The following is a 23,054-nucleotide window of genomic DNA, read 5'->3' on the forward strand; positions in this document are numbered from 1 at the left end:
TCGCCAACCTTTAGATTTCATAGCTTCTCTAAAAGATTTTGGATCCTTTTCCAAAACAACAGCTGCAAGAAATTTGCGATAATTTACAGAAAACATGTCACAATTTATATAGTGTGCCAAAAGATAAGGCGTACCTGAAGGAGTATTGGATGACGGAGAGGACGAAGACGGACTATTAGCAAAAACAAAATGAGTCACTTAGTCACGGAGCTTGACGGAGGGAAATTTCTCTCGGTAACCCTTACCCAAGAGTTGCGGTTGTTCGGAGGACTGTCGCAGCTGCTCGACATCTGCTGTAGGACTGCTGTGCTCGGCAGAATTGCGTGGCTGCTGATCAGACCCTGCTTCCACAGGAGTTATGGGTGGGGAGGGAGTCTACCCAGCCGCAGGTATAGGAACAACAACTGGGTGAGGATTCTGCCCAGCCGCGACGTCAGGAACATCATCACCTGTCCTCGGGGCAGGCTGCACATCTTCTACAACCACTCGATCATCACTAACATTCAACTCTCCATCATTCAAATTCACATCACCATCATTATAAACCACACTCTCTAAAAAATCCTCATGAATTTTTCCATTATTAAACGAAGACGACACAATATTCACATCATCCGGACAATCAAAAGGGAAAACACCTTCAACAAATTTCACATCACGAGATACAAAAAATACTTTGGACTCAAGATCATACAACCTCCATCCTTTCTTCCCAAAGGGACATCCCACAAAAACACATTTCCTACTCCGACTTGCAAATTTGTCCCCATTTGCTTTCTGATTATGAGCAAAACAAAGACATCCAAAAGTACGGAGAGCATTAAACAACGGGGTTTATTGAACAAAATTTTAAATGGAGTTTTATTTTGTAACAAAGGAGTGGATGTACGATTAATTAGATGAGCAGCAGCAAGGACACACTCCCCCCAAAAATAAATAGGCAAATTGGCTTGAAACCTCAAGGCTCTCCCAACTTCAAGAATGTGTTTGTGTTTTCTCTCAATCCTCCCATTTTGATGTGGAGTCCCCACACAAGAAGTTTGGAATAAAATACCGGTAGCACTAAAATAATCATGCAAGCAATTAAATTCCGTACCATTATCACTTTACACAACTTTAATAGTTTGAGAAAATTGCCTATCAACCATTGCAACAAATGCTAAAAACATTCGAAACACCTCATTTTTATCAACCAACAAGTAAATCCAAACAGCTCGGGAATAGTCATCAACGATAGTTAAAAAATAACAAGCTTCGCACGACGAGACATGTCGATACGGACCCCACAAATCACAATGTATTTTCTCAAAAATCCTAGAAGCTCTACCATCACTTAAAGGAAATTTATCTCTAGGATGTTTAGCACGCATACATACCTCACACCCTTTAGAAGGATTATGTTATTGCCACTAACATGCGGATGTAACTTAACCACTTTTTCGGAGGGATGACCCATACGACGATGCCACAGTTCCAAGTTCGAGATTGCTTCACCCACATCAACATGATTCACCGAATCTGAATTGCTAAAATAATATAGTTCGTCTCTCCTAGCTCCTGTTCCAATCAACTCCTTTGTTTGATCCTGTACAACACACATCTAAGAGTTAAATTGAACAGTACAATTAATGTCATCGGTAATTTGGGACACAAAAAGCAAATTGCAACTCAAATTAGGAACATAAAGAACCCCGGTTAGGGTGAGCTTGTCCGACAAATGAACAGAACCAATTAAAGAAGTCAATACTCTATCACCATTAGGAAGACCAACGGGACACTCAAAACTCTGCGTATCAAACAACCAAGATTTGTCTCCGGTTACATGATGAGTGGCCCCTGTATCAATAATCCAAGAGGTAATATCAAATTTTCCTTTCAAACGATTGTCAGGAACATTAACATTGCCAAATAACCCTGTAATTGCATTAGAAAAGAAGCCATTAGATGGGGTACTCAAAACAACATTGGCTTGCACTATACACTGCCCCCCCTGACTGCCATAACCCTCACGACCACGATCGGGGCACGCACCACTCCAACTTAGCCCTGTACGGACAACAGACCCAAATTCATCTCCATCCAATTGTGTGTTTTCGTGGCCTAGCTCAGCCGTGTGTATGGCAGAAGCAGGTGGTTGCGGTGGAAGAGTGTCATCATCTCCAACCATTTTTATGAGTTTGAAAAAAAAACAAGAAATTCAACCCGCTCTGATACCATGCTAAACTATTTATGAGAATATGATAAATTGAATAAACTGAATTGCTTGAGTTACAATGATGATGGCCATAGCCAATAAATAATACATCGTTTTCCTAACCCGATAGAATTAGGAAATAATCAAAAGATTCCAAAAAGATATTATGCTAGGCATAAAATATATATACTAAGCATAAATTATGGAAACTAAATATATCATAATAATTTCCCAAAATATATCCTCCAATAGAGTTCCTTTTGTAATATCACTCATGATTGTATCCACTGGATGTGATTTCTGATATTTCCATCGCTTTGGTGTAAAGTCCTTAACTAGATACAGCCTTTCCTGATTATTGTTGACTGGTTCTTCTGTAGGAACTTTGTCTTGAGTCTCAGTTGGAACTTCAACAGGATATTCCTCAATCTGATCTTGATTTTGTTCTTGAGGTAGAGTTCCTGGAGCATTTTCCATTTCAAGTTCTACATTTGCTTCTGGATTCATTCCTTCTACATTTTCAACTTGCTGCTTCTACAATGATGTTAATTCCTCATCTGGATCTGGCTTGCGCACAAGTCCAATTTCAAAATTATCATCACAATCTTGTACATCATTTAACTGTTCAGTTTCATCAAATATGATATGTACAGATTCCTCAACACACATTGTTCTCTTATTATAAACTCTATAGGCTTTATTATTTGAGGCATATCCTAAGAATACTACCTCATCACTACGTTGATCAAACTTTCCCAAATTCCTTTTACCATTTTTATGAACAAAGCATCTACATCCAAAAGATCTAAAATAAGAAATATTAGGCTTTCTCCCTTTGATTAGCTCATAAGGAGTTTTGTAAGTGATGGCTTTAATAGATACTCTGTTAAGAATATAGCATGTTGTATTCACTGCTTCTGCCCAGAAGTTCCTAGGCAGTCCACTTGAGGTCAGCATTGTTCTGGCCATGTCTTCAAAGCTTCTATTCTTGCGTTCAACAACTCCATTCTATTGTGGAGTTCTTGGGGCAGAGAAGTTATGATCCATTCCATGCTTAGTGCAAAATTCGTCAAACCTTGAGTTTTTAAATTCTGTTCCATGATCTGATCTAAGGTGAATCAGTGGATTACCTGTTCTTCTCTGTTCTTTCTTTACAAAGGCTAAAAATTCATCAAATGTCTAATCTTTGCTAACTAGAAATAAAACCCAAGTAAACCTTGAAAAATCCTATCAACAATAACCATTACATATCTCTTACCAATTATACTTTGGATTCTCATAGGACCACATAGATCCATATGAATAAGTTCCAAAGGTCTTTTGGTACTTACCATTTTCTTAGATTTGAAAGAAATTCGAGTCTGTTTCCCTCTAACACAAGCATCACACACTTTGTCATACAGGAACTTAATGCAAGGAAGTCCTTCCATAAGTTCTTTAGATCTAAGTTTATCAAGTAAAGTAGAGCTTGCATGGCCAAATCTCTTATGCCATAATAGAGGATCATCCTCAATAACACTGAGACATGTTAAACTCCTGTTAGGAACCTCGTTAAGATCAACATATGTGTTCCCTTTACGAGTTCCTTCTAAAATAATGTTTCCAGTGTCATTGTGAATGATTCTGCATTTATTGGAAGTAAAGCTTATAGAGTTACCTTTGTCACAGAATTGTGAAATACTTAACAAGTTGTGTTTGAGACCCTCGACCAAAAATACATTATCAATAGCATGGAAACTTAACCTTCCTACCTTATCAATAGCAACTATATCTCCTTTCATGTTATCACCAAAGGACACAGTTCCCCCATAGTAGGCATCCAGTGAGAGAAATCTAGATTTGTCTCCAGTTATGTGCTTAGAACAACCACTGTCGAGGTACCAAGTGTTGTCCCCCTTCACTAGAACCTGCAAGAGAAATCATACGGTAGTGTCAGGAACCAGGTTTCCTTCTGTTCTTTTGGTTTGAGCTTTGGTGATCTAATCTGGAACTCTGTACTCTATAGGTTGTTTGCCTTTCCTAGATTTCTCAAGTTCCCCCTCAAGTCGTGCCTTATCCGATCTTAGATCTTCTAAATCAGATTTTAGTTTTTCAAAATTCGGATATTGAGCAAGTGGAGGAACTTCAGAATTAGGAGCATCAAGACAGAGTTTCATCAAGGGCAATTCCACATTTAACATTATATTATCATGTTTCAACCTGTCTACAGTTTCTTTCAAATAATTATTGTCATCAAACAGACTAAAGAACCTGTATTGAATATCAAATTTCATATTGTTAACCCGCTTATTGTTTTCTTTAAAAGTTACCAAAGCTTCATCACTTTGCTGTTTAGCTTTATATAATTCCTTTAATTCTTCTTGCATATCCAACACAACACATATCAAATTATCTCTAGAGAAATGTTTTAAATCTTTTTGAGAAAACCATACCTCAGATTCCAGTTCCTTTAGTTTTGCTTTTTCATCTGCTTTCGCCATCAAACACAAATGGGCAGTTTCCTCTAATGTTTGGTCCTCTTCTTCCTCTGAATCTGAATCTCCCCAAGCAGCTAGCATAGCTTTCTTCACATTGTCTTTCGTGAAGTAAGGTTTATAGACTCTTGACTCCTTGGTTTGCTCCTTGCCTTTTGTCTTTCCTTTATCACCATCCGGTACTGGACAATCCTTAATGAAATGATCTTTAGACCCACATTTGAAACAAGTTGTGTTCCTGGAACTTGTGTACTTCTTGTTCCTATCGAACTTCTTGTTGTTCATCATCCTTTTAAATCTTCTTACTAGCATTGCCATAGTCTTGAGCCTTAAGAGCAAGACTCTTGTTCTTGGAACTTTCAGTGTTGGAACTCAGGTGAAGTTCATGAGTCATCAATGATCCAGCTAGCTGTTCCATGTTGAACTTGGTGAAGTCTTTAGCTTCATGCATGGCAGTAACCTTAGATCTCCAGCTTTCATCTTGTGGTAGGCTCCTTAAGATCTTCCTTGCCTGTTCATCAATAAGAATGTGTCTACTAAGGGAATTCAATTCATTAATAATAACCTAGTAAACATTTCCTCCATAGATTGCATTTCAAACCTTTCATATCTAGACATCAATAAGTCAATCTTAGAACGTTTTACCTCATTAGTACCTTCACTAGTAGATCCCAAATTTGTTTAGCAGACTTGCATCCCATGATACGATTATGTTCATGAGGTCCAAGTCCACAATGTAAATACTTTATAGCTAAAGCATTTAATTCAAGTTTATGATAATCTTCTTTATCATAATCAGAAATAAGTTTAGGAGCTACCTCGTTCTTTTCATTGGTTGAGGTTATTTCAAAATCACCAGATTTATAACACGCCAAACCTGGTAATTTTCAGCCTTGATAAAGATCTTCATCCTGTTCTTCCAGTAGGTGTAAAACTCACCATTGAGCATAGGTGGACGTTGGGTGGAATACCCTTCTTCAAGTTTCTCCTTGTAATTCATCTCTCCAGGAACTTACTCGGCAAAGTTATCTGCCTACACGTAAGAACCTTGCTCTGATACCAATTGTTAGTTGAGATGATTAATACAAGGGGGGAGGGGTGAATTGTATCGAGTTCCTAATGACTACTTTTGCGGAATAATAAAACAATGCATATAGGAACTTGCAAGAACACACAGATTTTACAAGGAAACCTTCCAGGCTCAACTGGAAGTAAAACCTCGACCCTACCTTAGGGATTTCAACACAAACCACTTCACTATTATAGGGCAAACACCAAGTTACAACCTATTAACACAGACCTTTATTCACAAGTTCCACACTTGCTACTCGATAGGACTCTATCCTACCCTATCTAAGCACCACACTTAGATTCACTCGTACTGCCAAAGTACAAAAACTCTCAGCTTCACACTAGAAGCTTATACACTCTGTATGCAACGTAAAAAGATAACAAACTCACCCAAATAACCCAACCAATACAAATGTACGACACCTAGTATATGATAGGCAAGCTATGCACAAAATCCGAAACTAATATGACAAGTTAGAAGCTTGGTAAACTTACTCTATTAATGCTCAGTTATTTCTCCACGCATAAACTCGCAAAAACCTTAAACCATTTCGATCTCTACTATTTATACAAGTATGACTTGTATAGCAAATAGGTTTTCTAAAAGATAAATAAGTTAACTTAACTTATCTTTAAAACACGATTTTATGTAAATCATATTTGAAGAAAATCTTTTCCGAAATATAAAATAGAAAAATATTGTTAAAAAGAATCATATCTTTTAACAAACCGATTTTAAGAAATAAAACCTTTTAGAAAATCTTCTCTAAAATCTATCTTTTATATTTTCCTTATTTATTTACCAAGCAAACTTGCCACGCTTCTAATAAATCTCGTGCATTAACCTACTTAACATATTAACAATAATCTAGAAGATAAAAACCTTAGCTAAATTAAATTGTTGCGCCGCGCTTCTGTACAGGTAGGTTACTTGGGCTCCACGCAGACTAAGTTCCTTCAGGGACCTTAGCTAGTTGCCTTAACAGGAACTTAGTTCTTGTTAGAGAATTTAGTTCTTGTTAGAGAACTCTTCTTCTTTTCTGTTCAACTTTTTGTATAATGATCTCCTCATGTATTCTTAGTTCCAGTTATTTCTTCCATCACCACGATCAACTTCACCTAAACTAATCAAACACTTGAAACCCTTTATTAGATGAGTTTGCTTTAGTCTAAGTTCCTCATCATCAAAACCTTTAAGCTTCAACATCCACCCCCCCCCCCCCCCTTTTTTTTTGGAAAACATGTAATAACCCCTATTTGAATATAGTGAACTTTTTTTTTTTGTATATGTAGTAACCCTATATGAAATGACCTTTGTTTTTACATGTAGTAACCCCTAGTTGTTTATAGTGACCCCTTTTTTTTTAACATGGAGCCCTAAATAAATATACTCCGTAGTGATTTTTTTTAAACTTGTAGTAATTCCTATATGAATATAGTGACTTCTTTTACATGTATTAATCCCTATTTCAATGTAAGACCTTTTGTGGTTATACTATTTTCACGCATGGTGACTCCTATTTAAATATAATTAAAGCATATTTACATATATAATGACCTTTATTTAAATATGGTCATAGCTACCCTTTTTTACATATAGTGAATCTTATTAAAACATAATAATCCATTTCTACACATGTAGTGACCCCTATTTATAAGGTCACTATTGTTATGATTACCTTTTTTTTTTTTTACATATAGTCTTTATTTAAATGAAGTCACCCTCTAACGATAATCAACTTTTCATAGCATATGCAGGATCGAACCTACATCATTATGGACTTGCACAATGCTCTACCAATTGAGCTAATGGACTTTAACCAAAACTCATACAAAGCATGCATAAATATTAAAGCAAAAACTACAACTAATCAAACTAATTAAGTAGAAATTTAACAGAGTAAACCAACCCAACAAATACTATTGTCACTTATAATGCCCATAAAGCTTTTTGTTAGGGGAAAATATGGAAGCAATATTATTCAATCAACCAGAGTTCACATCCAAGAAAGCTAAAATGCCTTGAGGAACGAGTTTACATACTAAGGATTGTTCTACACCATTAGAAGGAACTAATCTAGTAGACGAGCGGGCAACTACATTGACATTTTGTCTAACATGATTAATAGAAACACACTCACATTATTGTCATTACAAGTTAGACAACCAACGGCACCAAGTAAACTTTCTGGTAGCTTTACCAAAACAACTATCCCTTCCAAATAACCTTGATACCAGTTGCAATTCTTATGCCAAAACTCCACATTCATGTTGTAGAGCTCATGAGCTAAGTATCGCATAATGTCATCTTTACCATGATTGAAACAAGGGCATGCTCTGTTTAAGTACAATAGAGATCCTACTCTTCCCACAATTGAAATCTACTACAATAATAATGTACTCATATCGATAATTTCATCCAGATAAATTTTTTCACTGCTGAAATAATGCTCAAGATCACAACAATATTGCTTAACAAATGCCATTATGCATAACAACAATAACAAAACCAAATGTCAACAATTATTCGTATTCAACCAACTGAAAGGCCTATTCTGATATAAAGAGCATAAAACATACTTCGTTTTATACAATAGTGACCTATATAATGCTACATAAACCAAATATGAGATCAACGTTTACCAAACTACACTCTCCAAATTAGCAAATACAAATCGAAACCATAAATAAATAAATTAAATACCTAATGTAAAACATAAACAGTAAAAATTGAAATTTATCATGAATAATAAAAACTGAAGCCCTAATTCGTAAATAATAGGAGTAATTGAAGCTAAAATGCCAAAAGAAACCTTTGAAAAACCGAAAACACTAGAATCGAACAGACTGAAACCCTAGATCTTCACAAAGTCTTTAATGCGAAACAAAATTCACATAAAAAAACTCATGCAAATAGCTTCAATTGTAGAAAAACAACGATTAATCAACTTAAAAGTATAGAAATCAACTCACAAAAAAATTGTACCAGGAGTTAGTTGATTAATGCAATTTGCGTTTGAAGAACGAAGACCTCTTATCTCGCTAAACGTTCTTGCCATTGAAGAAGAAATTAAGGAATCTTGAAGATGAATTTAAGTCGTGAAGAGAGAGATGTGGAGGAAAAGCAATTCGAAGAGAGAGAAAGTGACTTGTGATAAAAGAGGGGAAAAGAAGGATGAATAAAGGTGGTCTGACATTTGACTGCCTCCTCCACAGAGTCCACAGGCACATGAGAGGTAGCTAGTCCACAACAATTTTTTTTTTTTTGAAAAAAAAAAAGGGAAACTGAGAGTGTATTGAGATTCGTTTTGGGGCAGCTGTTTAAACTGTTTTCACTACCCTAGAGAAACTAGGAGGCTACTAACTCGTTAAACAACCAAAAAGAAAAAAAAGAAACACGCTATTACAGAAAGAGACAAAAGAAAAATTGAAATTGAGAAATTGAAATTGAAGCAACGCGGTCAGCACTACCACCTCGTCTGAACAACGACGGAGTAAAAAGCCACTATTAATTTTATCAATGGCAGACTAACAGAAGCAACCTCGCCGCCATTATTCGTTGACTTTTTCCCTTTTATCCTTCTCTTTTCTTCTCTATTGGGTAAACCAAACTCAACTAAACCACTACCAAATCAATCTTCAAGAATTCCTCAAAATCTTCAATAATGGTGAGAGATTCATCCCAAGAAATCCCACTTCGATCAACCTCACCAAATTCAAGGGAAAATATGATACACCCTGTTGATATTGAACGAAATTCAGCACCACGATCACTACCATATCCACCACCAAATCCAGGATACTATCAAGTCAAGCATTTCAAGAAATGGTTTCCATGGTTGATTCCTGCAATTGTAATTGCTAATACTGTTATGTTTATAATCAGTATGTATGTTAACAATTGCCCCAGATATTCTCTCTCTTGTTTAGTCCCATCTTTTGGTCGCTTCGCTTTTCAGCCTTTTAAGGAGAACCCTCTTCTTGGTCCTTCTGCTACTACGTAAGTTTTGCTCATTTTCTTAGGTTTTAATTGATTCATGGATTTTGTTGTTATTTGGAATTTTTGTTGTTTGATTGATTTGGGTTGTATGAAATAAATCTGTTTTGTTCCCCTCCAAAAAAAAAAAAAAAAAAAAAAAAAAAACTGTTTTCTGAGTTAGATTTGTTAATTGGGTTATTATTGTTATTGTTATTATTGTTATTGTTATTATTATTATTGTTATTATTATTATTGTTATTATTTAATTTTTTTTTTTAATTGGGTTTGATTGTTTTGGGATTATTGTGATTTCACTATAATGTTTAATGGTTTGGTGCAATTATTTTATATGAGTGACATTGATCATGTTACATAAAATTATTTTTAGAAATCCTAAAGTTGGATAAATTTGGTTGAAATGCAGCGTCATGTGGTCATACATAGGTTAGATATTGGTCAAGTTGTGTTATTTTAATATTTAAGTGGAATAAAACTCCTGGTGTCGTCTGAATTTCCTTTGTATATTGGAATCCTAGTATTACTTTTTATATTACTAGCTCTATAGATTTTTGAAAATTTCTGAAAATCTAAAAACATAAAATTTTGTTTCAAGCATTTTGTCATCATGTAATTTGGGTTTATGTTAGCTTGGACTCGGTATAAATTTGCTCACTCATTGCTGCCACGGCAAAGCTTTTTTTGAATAATCTCTCGTTCTCCAATTATTTCTCCCTCCATGCCAAACCTGATCTTTCTAGCATCTAGGATGGGAAGAAGCAGCTGTTAAAAATTCGAAATTCAGTGAAGGGTTTGGAAGAATGGGGTGCTTGTTTCATGTTCAAGCTTCTGTCCTTAATTTACCTAATCTCTCTAGTAGCATGATGCATGACTCATTCAATGTAGAATGTACTTTCCCTCTAGCCCAGCCTACGATTGGCAATTTAATTTTACGATTGGCAATTTAATTGATTAATTTATTTATTTATTTTAACATTATGCATTACATAGCGTCTGAATTAACTATTAACAGCACAACTATATAATAATAAAGTACATCTGTTTTCTACTAAACCCAGAAATTCTCTTGTTCACAATCACCCAATTTGCTAAACCCATTAATTCTCTCTCTTAAAATTTACTATTTTAATATCCCTTTTTAATTAACTATTAACAGCACAATTATTGCTATGTCCAACATTATTTTCATCAGGCTTGATAAGATGGGGGCTTTAGCAATAGACAAAATTGTAAATCGTGATCAAGGATGGCGTTTGATCAGCTGTATTTGGCTACATGGTGGAGTTTTTCATTTGCTGGCAAACATGTTAGGTTTACTAGTTATTGGATTTCGAATGGAGCGAGAATTTGGTTTTGGTATGTTTAAATGGATTCTACCCTCTCTTACCATATTGATATTGTAATTAACATGTGATGCGTGTATATCATGCTGTGAAAATGCTTTACTTTTGCATTCAAATCATGCAAGAAATGGTTTATGTCATATGTATATAAGGGAGTAGCTCTTTTAAAAAATCACTTTCTCACTTATCATAGTGCCTGCTAGTGATATGCAATCTACTTCTTTTGTTGCCTATAATTATTCTATTAAGTTCTTCTTTGGGTTTGGATACTTGTAATTGGATTCAATACCAAAAAACACCTCTAAGTATTATCTTCTTTGTGTTACATTATGCCTTGAATAAGATTATATGGCACATGAATATGTCTACCTTGGGCACCAATCTTGGTAATACTTGGGCAACAAGTGTTATACCTTGGGCACCAAGTGTTTTACTTGGGCACCAATCTTGGTAATACTTCGGCAACAAGTGTTATACTTGGGCACCAAGCTTGGTAAAGTTTACCTTGGGCTCCAAGGTTAGGAGGTCTATAAATACCCCTTAAGATTAGTCATATTCATTCATTCATTCATTCCATAAGTAGTATTTCATATGGTGATACTCATGGGGAATAATCATGGGATATATTCATGGGGATATTGAATGGGGATATTCAATATCACTTTGTAATATATAATCTGTAATCTGGAAAAGAACCTCAAGATCAATAAAAGGTTTTTCTCTCGTTTGTCCGTGGAGGTAGCCAATTTGATAATTGGTGAACCACGTAAATATGTGTGTTCTTGTTAATACATTCTTATTTTTGTTTCTCTTTCACATCCGTCATAACAAGTGGTATCAAGAGCTAAGGTTCAATCTTAGTGAGGGAGATGTCTGGGGTGAATGTGAAAATTGACAAGTTCACGGGGAGAAATAGTTTTAGCCTATGGCAGATCAAGATGCGGGCGTTGCTGAAGCAACAAGGGATGTGGGCACCATTGACAAAGAAGTCAATGGGTCCGGAAACCGCTGAGATGACCATTCTAGAGGAGAAGGCACACTCGACAATAATGTTTTGTCTTGCGGACGATATCATCACTGAGGTCGCGGAGGAGGAAACCGCATCGGGTTTGTGGTTGAAATTGGAGAGTTTGTACATGACAAAGTCTCTAACTAACAAGTTGCTTTTGAAGCAACGTCTGTTCAGTCTGCGAATGAATGAAGGTACACCTCTCAGAGATCACCTAGATCAATTGAATACAATTTTGCTAGAATTGCATAATATTGATATTAAGGTTGATGATGAGGATGCAGCTTTATTACTGTTAGTCTCTTTACCGCTTTCATATGAAAATTTTGTGCAATCTTTCATTAATGGTAGAGATACTGTGAGTCTGTGACCCTAGAAGAAGTTAGATATGCTCTTCATACTAGGGAATTATGCCATAAGGCATCTGGCAGTACAGGTACAGATAATCAAGCCTCCGGATTAATGGCCAGTGGAGGTAAGGGGCATGGAAATGCCGGGAAAAGGAAAAATAAGAAACCCGAAAATTTCAAGGAAGGTCCTAAACCAACTAATGTTTGTAATTACTGTAAAGAAAAGGGGCATTGGAAAGGGAATGTCCTAGGAGAGCTAAATCGCAAGAAAAGTCTGGCTCTGCTGCTGTAGCAGAGGAGAATTCGAATTCTGAGGAAGACATAGCTCTAGTTGCAGGTGAACAAACACATTATACCGATGTGTGGGTTCTAGATTCTGGAGCATCATACCATATATGTCCACGTAGAGAGTGGTTTACTACCTACGAGAAGGTAGATGGGGGAAATATTTCGATGGCCATTAGTGCAATCTGCAAGACAATTGGGATAGGCTATATCAAGATCCGGACACAAGATGGTAACTTTTGCATTTTGAACAATGTTCAGGCATGTTCCACAAATGACTAAGAATCTGATTTCTCTTAGCATGTTAGACAACAAAGGTTTCAGTTTCAGGGGTGAAGGTGGAGTAATGTATGTCTGCAAGGGTTCAAATGTGGTTCTAAAAGGTGTCAAGCGTGGTACCTTGTATTTTCTACAAGGGTACAAAAGGGGATATGACCAGGTTATGGCACATGAGGCTTGGACATATGAGTGAGAGAGGAATGCAAATCCTCTCCAAGGCAGATCTTCTAAGTGGTCATAAGGTCACGAATCTTGACTTTTGTGAGCATTGTGTTTTTGGGAAATTACATCGTAGCAAATTTCCTAAAGGCATTCACAGAACTAAAGGTACTCTTGATTATATTCACTCGGATTGTTGGGGCCCTTCACGTGTGGAATCGTTGGGAGGTCACTGATATTTTGTGTCGTTCATTGATGATTTTTCAAGAAAGACTTGGGTGATCTTAATGAAAAACAAAAGTGAAGCTTTCAAAAATTTCCAACAGTGGAAGGCGTTAGTGGAAAATCAAGCTGGGAAGAAGATTAAGAAGCTACGAACTGATATAATGGTATGGAATTTTGTTGGTCTGATTTTGACGAGTTTTGCAAAAACGAAGGGATTGCTAGGCATCACACAGTGAGGGATACACCACAGCAAAACGGTGTAGCAGAACGAATGAATTAGACACTTTTAGAGAGGGCTCGGTGCATGCTCTCTAATGCTGGATTGACTAGAAGATTCTGGGGAGAAGCAGTCAGTACGGCATGTTATCTAATGCTGGACCGCATACTGCAATTAACCTCAGAAAACCTTATGAGGTGTGGTCTGGTAAGCCCGCCGATTACTCAATTTTGAAAGCTTTTGGTTGCAATGTTTATTATCATGTAAATGAGGGTAAGTTGGAACCACGAGCAAAAAGGGGAGTATTCGTAGGGTATGGAGATAGGGTTAAAGGATATGGAATATGGTCCCCATCGGAGAATAGGGTTATACTTAGTAGAAATGTTGTCTTTGATGAAAATTCTATGTTTAACCCTATTGTAAAATCCACATTTGGATCAGATAGTGGTAGTGTTGACAAACAGGTGGAGCAGCAAGTCTCTCATGATGAGAGTGATGAGGGAAAGGAAGAAGCTGTTCAACACGATATTTCTGAAGCACCAAGTTCTTCAACACCAATTTTGAAAAAACTTGGTCTAGCTCTGGATCGCTCTAAAAGGGCGAATTTTGGGAAACCTCCAAATAGGTTTGGTTTTGAAGACATGGTGGCTTATGCACTACAGGTTGCCGAAGAAGTGGATGTCTACGAGCCATCTACTTATAATGAAGCGGTTACATGTACGGAGTCTACTCATTGGCTTGCTGCAATGGGAGACGAAATTGAGTCACTTCACAAGAATAAGACTTGGGATCTTATTCAAAGTCACTTCACAAGAGGGGATAACATCTGAGGAGGGGAGGAGGGGATCAAGTATAAAGCTCAATTAGTTGCAAGAGGGTTCACACAAAGGGAAGGAGAAGACTACAATGAGATATTCTCACCTGTGGTTCGACATACTTCAATTAGGGTACTACTAGCAATGGTTGCACATCAGGAGTTGGAGCTTGAGCAACTAGATGTTAAAACAGCTTTCTTACATGGAGAGTTGGATGAGGATATATACATGACCCAACCAGATGGTTTTCAAGTTTCGGGAAAGGAAGAATTTGTTTGCAAGTTGAAAAGGTCCTTATATGGGCTAAAGCAATCTCCCAGGCAATGGTACAAGAAATTTGATAGCTACATAGTGGAGCTAGGCTACAACAGGAGTCCGTATGATTGTTGTATATACCATAACAAGTTGTCGGATGGGTCTTTCATCTACTTAGTCTTGTATGTAGATGATATGTTGATAGCTGCAAGAAACAAGTCTGATATTCAGAAGTTGAAGGGCCTCCTCAGTGCCGAATTCGAAATGAAGGATTTAGGTGCGGCTCGAAAGATTTTGGGCATGGAGATTTATAGGGATCGGAGTCAAAAGAAACTTTTCTTATCACAGAAAGGTTACATTGAGAAGATTTTGTCTAGGTTCGGCATGTCAACAGCTAAGCCTATAGATACTCCAAGTGCGGCCAATGTTCATTTATCGGTTGCTTTTGCGCCTAAGTCGGTTGAGGAGAAGGAGTACATGTCTCGGGTTCCCTATGCTAGTGCAGTAGGGAGTTTAATGTATGATATGGTTTGTACTAGATCGGATCTTGCACATGCTATAGGTTCATGAGTGACCTGGTAAGGGGTAAGGAGCATTGACAGGCAGTGAAGAGGATTTTTCGTTACCTTAGAGGTACGTCTGATGTTGGTCTCATTTATGGTAGTGATGTGGCATGCTTAGTTACAGGTTTTTCGGATTCCGATTATGCTGGGGATGTAGATGGTAGAAGGTCTATGACTGGTTATGTGTTTACTCTTTGTGGTTCTGTTGTTAGTTGGAAAGCTACTTTGCAGCCTACGGTGACTTTATCTACTACCGAAGCAGAGTACATGGCCTTGACAGAAGCGGCTAAGGAGGGAATTTGGCTAAAAGGACTAGTCAGTGATTTGGGAATACATCATGATCAGGCAGCGGTTTATTGTGACAGTTTGAGTGCAATATGCTTGGCCAAGGATCAAGTACATTATGAGAGAACTAAGCACATTGATGTCAGATATCATTTCTTGCGAAGTGAGACGAGAATTAAGGTGAAGAAGGTAGGTACTGCTAATAACCCTGCCCTACCGATATGTTCACCAAGCCGGTTCCGCAGAGTAAGTTTCAACATTGTTTGAACTACTAAATGTTCGAGGTTGTTAGTGGCCCTCGGGTCTAATCTGGAGCTCTTACGAGCTAATCTGGTGTCCTAAAGGGCAAATCTGGACTGGTTGTCTTTTGGGACAAATCTGGTTGTTGGGAGAGTCTGGGCATTGTGATCAATGCATCTGGTTTTGTGAGAGGATTCAAGTCAAGGTGGAGATTGTTAAATTATGCCTTGAATAAGATTATATGGCACATGAATATGTCTACCTTGGGCACCAATCTTGGTAATACTTGGGCAACAAGTGTTATACCTTGGGCACCAATCTTGGTAATACTTGGGCAACAAGTGTTATACTTGGGCACCAAGCTTGGTAAAGTTTACCTTGGGCTCCAAGGTTAGGAGGTCTATAAATACCCCTTAGGATTAGTCATATCCATTCATTCATTCCATAAGTAGTATTTCATACGGTGATACTCATGTGGAATAATCATGGGATATATTCATGGGGATATTGAATGGGGATATTCAATATCACTTTGTTATATATAATCTGTAATCTGGAAAAGATTCTCAAGATCAATACAAGATTTTTCTCTCGTCTGTCCGTGGAGGTAGCCAATTTGATAATTGGTGAACCACGTAAATCTGTGTGTTCTTGTTAATAGATTCTTATTTTTGCTTCTCTCTCACATCCGTCATAGCACTTTGTTTATTATTTACTTGGCAATTGACATACTTTCCTTGTAAAGTTGTCCTAACTATGACATGCTTTCGTAAACGGCATGAACCGCCATTTTTTTTTAAAAAATTATTCATTCTCTTTTCATATTGGACAAACTATGTATTATAATAATTATAACCACATACACATAATATAGTTGTAATACACCACTTCTACTACTACAGAGTACAAAATAATCAATTAATTTGCTTAAAATTTTGTGATCAAAGTATGTAAAATAGTTAAGGCTTAGGGAGTATACAATTTCTATAATGATGCAGTGTGTTCATTTATATTTTTTACTCCCCTTTCCTGTAACAGTAAGGATAGGTTTGCTGTACGTCATTGCTGGACTTGGTGGGAGTTTAATGTCTGGTCTTTTTGTGCGATCAAACATCTCTGTTGGTGCCTCGGGTGCTGTTTTTGGGTTACTAGGTGCCATGCTTTCTGAGTTGATCATTAACTGGACTATATACAGTAACAAGGTGAAGCTTGATGATTTTTTAGTAATCTAATTTTACATGTCTTGTCATGTTCATTATGTAATGTTACTAAAACATTTCTTTTAAAATTTATCTGTTTCTCCAGGTTGCATCACTTGTGATGCTGGTTCTCATTGTTGCAATCAACCTGGCTGTTGGAATTCTTCCACATGTTGATAACTTTGCTCACATAGGGGGGTTTCTTTCTGGTTTTTTCCTTGGCTTTGTGTTCCTGATCCGACCCCAGTTTGGATGGGTTAGCCAGAAATATATATCACCTGGAGATTCTCTAGAATCAAGGAGGCCTAAATACAAGATATATCAGGGTACCTTGTGGATAATATCGCTGATTGTTCTGATTATTGGGTAAGCAAATGAAGTCATTTTGATTTTCTTCTCTAATGGATCTGTATAGACATGTAGGGGGATCTTGTGGTGATAAGTCATAATTGATATCATGTTTACCTTGTGGCAAGGTCATACTATATGATATATTGGTGTATGGAGGAATACAGGGTGGGGGGACCAGTAAGGGAGAAGTTGGGTAGTCAAAACAATAGTAGTAGTTGAAGGCTGCATTCACTTCTTTTATCCCCTTGTAAATATAATAAAGTATAATTAACACCAAGTACATAAGTGTGAGGCTGTGAGTACCCGCCTCTGACTTCCAAAAAGTATTAGAATGCTGAAAATCATAGAGCTACAGATTTATCTGATCAGAATAACAATGCTGTATCAGCTTTGTTAAAGAGGGGAAGGAAAGAACAGAAGGGGAGGGGTGTATTTCCCCTTCCAAGAAACTGAAGGAAGAAAATTGTGGGACAAGGGCAATGGATGGATTTTTCCCCTTCCAAGAAACTAATCTCTCCAAAGTTAGAAAGATTCGAAGGGAACATTATAGCACTAGCCTTAATTATATTGAAATGGTAATTATTCGACTTACATCCAACTCTTTCTCCTCCCTCCCTGCAAAATGTGAAAATAAAATGGGAGTGGAAAAAAGGATTGTTAACTTGAGGAAAATTAGAATTATGGGAATTAACCTATGCATCACAAGAAGATTCTCTGATTTATTTTAATCAGGAAAACAATAATGAACCATGTATTTTGATTCACTACTAACTAGGGTTAATTATCGTGGCTAAATCTGTTAGCAACCAAGTGGATACTAGGTGAGCAGAATTCCATGTCTTTCCTTTCCCTCATCTTTTCTGCTAGAAAAAAGTATTCACCTTACGTTCTTTCCTCTCCTACTTAAATTGCTATCCAGACAAGCTGTATAGGAACATACCAACCAAAACCCAAAAAAACTGCAGATCAGAACTAGTGCAGAGAATCTGGTTGACTACAATTGAGACAAAACTGATTAATAGAATATCAGACATGAAAGCCTGAAACTGAGATTTCCATATCTGACAGCAAGTGTTAAGCTTTTCATATCAGCGTGCTGTTAATTGGACCAGGTTATAAAGTTTTGCGTGTTTTTTTATCACTACACCTACATGCAACTTCAAACTAGAATTTATTGTATATAAGAGCATTAGTAAGGCAGCTCCCTGTGAATATTTTTTCTTTTGTTTGTGACTTTGTGTCCAAATACATTTAAGTATTAAACAGTCTCAACAGTGAACATGCCATATTATCTGTACCTGGCAATTATAATGCCTTTTTTGTACAAACCGTGCTGTAAATTTGCTGCTCCTTGTCAAGTTTATGAGCTTGTCTATCAATCCTAAATAGGATCAAAATTAAATATAAATTACATTTGAAAAGCAAAAATAGTGCTTGTTTGCTCTGTTTTTGTTTCCGTTTCCTTATTATTTCATAGAGTTATCAGTCCCATTCTTTCTGCAGATACTTGATTTTAGGTTTATGCTGATTATTGCAGGTTCATTGTTGCATTTGTTATGCTCTTCAGAGGAATTGATGGGAATGATCATTGTTCTTGGTGCCATTATTTGAGCTGTGTTCCTACGTCGAAATGGAGCTGCAATTCAGAGCCTGGATCCTGTGAGGTATGTTGTTTTGTATCATAGCTTCATATATGTTTGACTTTCTCTCCTGCTACTGTAGGCTTATGAAATTTAACTATATCGCTATTTGGAACTAATAAGCTTCCAAATTCTGTTGGTTGTGCGCCACATTGTAATTTTGACATGAGTGATTAGTGAAGCTCAAATTTGATCAATTTGTGAAAACAAAAAACTTGCTCCTATCCAGAATTCAGAGAAAAGAAGGGATCCATCCTCCCTTGCTTGGATACCATTTGGTAGGAGAGAAGGGAAAGGAAGGAAATGGAAGGATTCATTTTCCTGCCCTCTTTAATAACCAAATCTGTTAATCTGTCCAACATTGGAAAGATTTGGCGGGAAAATATAACCTTAGTACCTTACCTTTTTCAATCCCTTCCTTCCCTCCCCCTTTCTTCTTCTCCTCCCCTTTCTCTTCCACTTTGCTATCAATACAAACCGTAAAAGAAAAGGGAATTTGTTCTGTCACCTTTTTATGAGGGGGGACATGAACATTACTTGTAATTTTTGTTATTGGAAAATGAAACTTTAGCTTGTTCTCTTTCATTACTTTTGATGGGACAATGTTTTGTTGTGGGAAAGAAAATAATGCTTCAAACCTGTTTCAATTTTGTATTATTTTATTTATTATTTATTTTGCTTTGTTAAACTTGAAGTCTATTATGCAAGGTTTATACACTTATTAAATTTCATTTTCTTCTTGCAGCAAAGCCAACTAGGCAACCAGATGAATCTGACATGTGTGACCACCGGGAACTCTAGAACTTATAACTTGTCAAATATCAGTGATTCTCAGCTTAACGGTCTATGCACTCAACTTTGCAGCAACTTTAGATAGATGTCAACGGTGATGTGTTTAAATTTCTGAGGTGCATATATTAACTATCTTGTAAATTTTTGAAATTATATTTATACATCCTGATGATTCTTGTAAATTAAACTTAGACCACTGCATACTATTGTATCATCCAATCAATTTATGAGGAGATATTATGTATATATACTTTAATTTATTAGTGATGCATATCTGTATTGTTATCCCATTGCTTGGATGTTACTGCCAACTTTGTGTTAGGTTAGTTGAAATGTGCCATATGATTAACCAGTTCAAACTTTGTTTGGGTAAGGGGAAGCACAAAGTCTTATATGTGGCTGGCCACACCGTGTGGCAGGAGTTACTTCGTTAGTGTAATAGGGGTTACTTGATCAGTGTTAAAGGGGTTACTTTGTCAGTGCTATAGGGTTACTTAGTTAGTGTCACAAGGGTTACTCATTTAGTATTACAGGGGTTACTTGGTCAGTTTTATATGGGTTACTTTATTCTTTTATAAGTGGCCACACGGTATGGCTGGCCACACACAAGAAGAGTTGAAGGGAATGAAAAGGGAGGGGAATAAGTCTCTTTTTCGGATTAGAGGTTTGGTAAGGAAGGGAAAGTTGTTTGGGGTAAAAATTAACCAAAAATGTGGACCAATCTCATAGTAACACGTGGTCCAATTAATGGGCGACACGTGTCACTATAGGAAGATGACACGTATTGACAAGGGATAAACCTATGTCGTTGGAGACTAAGTTCCTCAATCAAAACAAAATTTGTACAACCAAATCCAACCCTAGGTATAGGGGTAAGTTAGGGTCAAGCCCAAGGGAATGTGGTATTTACTACGATCTCAAGCTACGCTGTTCCGAAATCTTAAATGAGGGTTAGTCTAGCTAAACTAACAACACAATTAAACGATTACAAGAATGCTATAAAGGATGCTAGGGAGTCGGGATCCACATGTACTCATGATAAACACGCTAATTGGGAAAGAAATCGATCAATCATACAATGCGAGGGAAAGCAACAAATGCAATCAAAATCACTGAAAGGGCTATTTCCTAGGGTCAAGCTAGATGTCTCTACAAATGACTTCAAAGGAAAATCGTTAATTAAGATCAATCGATAGTAATAGCTCCAAATCAATTTTTCGTGTCATTGAAACCTATTATGCAATCTAGCATGATAGTTAAGGTTGATCACTCCTAAAGCTATCACATACATGCACAAATTTCACCAATCAATTTAATCACAATGACGATCTATAAAATCCCCCAATTAACCATGAACTATCACTCATACATGCTTCACCCTATCCCTAACAAGTAATCTACTCACTACACATTGCAAATTTGAACAACAAAGCTAATCTGATAACAAATTTCATCATCAACATAGTAATCAAAATATGCTCAAACTAATCAAAAATCAAATCAAACAAACAAGTAATTCAATCAAAATCAAGAATCAAACATGAAATTACATTTAAGAGTAAAGAATTCTTACAAAACTTTGATCAAAATCAAAGAGGAAAAAGAATGAAATAGCATTCATCAACAACACCAAGTTTTTCTCTCTAAAATCTAAGAACAAAATCTTCAAAATCAAGAGCTTCTCTCTCTAAAACTCTTATTAAAATTTCATCAAAAACTAAATCTAAAGCTTCATTCTCTCTCTAGAAATGAAGGAATTCTATAGATTGTAAAACTAACTAAGGAAAGTTAGTTAGACGTCCAAAAGAAACCTCAAAAGGCGCGACCTCTCATCCCTAAGCACGGCCACAACAAAATGGGTACGTGTAGGGAATATTTCAAGCATTACCCCAAACTTGAACCCCACTGCGATCATACACTAAAGCATGGTGGCGTCCAAAGGGAAGGAAGCTAGAGAAAAAGAGTCACCAATAAGTTTTAGGAACTTGTAAACCGTTCACAGGGTGAAGGTTACACCCCTTAACGATCCAGGAGATCGTCAACTCCAATAGGTCTGGAACCATGACTGGTAGTTCGGGGATAAAGGTACAAATCCGACCTAAAAGAGATTGGACCTGCCCTAATAATAAACCTCTACTTTATTCTGATTATATTCATGTGCGCTTTCTGACTAACATGCAATCAATAGGTTAACCCTAAACCTGTTTAATCTATGTTGATTCAATATTAATGCACAAATAAATCTTTTATTGGCGATCACTTGAATTATAATCAAATTAACCCTAAACAAGATTATTAATTATCTTATATAAGCGTGATTACAAGTACAAATTCCCTTAAACGTGCATAAAAGGTGTGATCAAGCAATAAATATCAAGCAACATAATAATAATCAATACAATAATTATAATCATAATCAAAACAATCATAAATCATGTTAAGGTATAATAATAGCAAGATCCTAGGCATGATACTAACAAGATTAATAACAAACCCTAGCATGTCACTAAACATATAAAAATCAAAGCTTTAGCCCTAACATGATACTAATATGAATATTAGGAAAGAAATAAAAGGCATCATAGAAATCATAATTAATATAAGCAAATCACCCTAAATATCGATCATACTAAAGAAAGCATCCTAATATGATACTAGGAACATCCTAAACATGATACTAGGAATCGAAATAATAACCTAAGCATGATTTCTATATCAAAATATCAATAAAACAATTAAAACACTTACTTGGATGCCTCGTAGCTCTTTCTAATAACAAAATACATACGTTAGTAACTTCAAGGAAAATATAATCAAAACAATTAAATTAAATAATTGAAATATAAAGAAAGTTTAGACTAGACTTGGGACCAAACCCTCAGAATTCAAACCTTTCACGTCTAGGGTGAAGACAACTTCGAACAACGCTAGGTGTTTCTAGATCTTGTGAATGCGGAATTTTGTAGAGAAAAGCTAGGACAAAGAGAGAATAAGCTTTAGCTTAGAGAGAGAAGAGAATTAGAAAGCTAGAGAGTTGATGATTTTTGATGCGAATTGATGATTATTGACGAGAATTGATGATTCAAAACAGAATTTTAGGAGGCTATTTATAGAGAAAATCAGCCGGATCTGATAGAAAAACAAATTAGAGTTTCGACGAGAATGAAACACTGTTGGCACCAGACGCTGGACATTAGCGCTAGCGCTGAAAGTTAGCGCCAGGCGCTAATAACTGCCGTCAGGCGCTAATAGCTGTTTTCACGCGTTTTCTTAATTTTTATAAAATTAGCCGTACCGAAGGGAAAAATCGT

The 23,054-nt window shown here is 36.5% G+C and overlaps 1 protein-coding gene across 1 annotated transcript; it reads left to right on the forward strand.

Moving 5' to 3' along the window:
* The first annotated feature begins 8,508 nt into the window (after positions 1-8,508).
* LOC145598373 (RHOMBOID-like protein 4) lies at positions 8,509-19,989 on the forward strand. The gene is made up of 6 exons (XM_081654719.1): positions 8,509-9,739; positions 10,929-11,092; positions 16,800-16,963; positions 17,067-17,326; positions 18,849-18,975; positions 19,697-19,989. Exons 1-6 carry the CDS (start codon positions 9,405-9,407, stop codon positions 19,826-19,828), a joined length of 1,182 nt encoding a protein of 393 aa, XP_081510845.1. The 5' UTR covers positions 8,509-9,404; the 3' UTR covers positions 19,829-19,989.
* The last annotated feature ends 3,065 nt before the right edge of the window (positions 19,990-23,054 follow it).

The sequence above is a fragment of the Chenopodium album genome, chromosome 2 (genome assembly GCF_948465745.1).
Source record: "Chenopodium album chromosome 2, dcCheAlbu1.1, whole genome shotgun sequence".
Lineage (NCBI taxonomy): Eukaryota > Viridiplantae > Streptophyta > Magnoliopsida > Caryophyllales > Amaranthaceae > Chenopodium > Chenopodium album.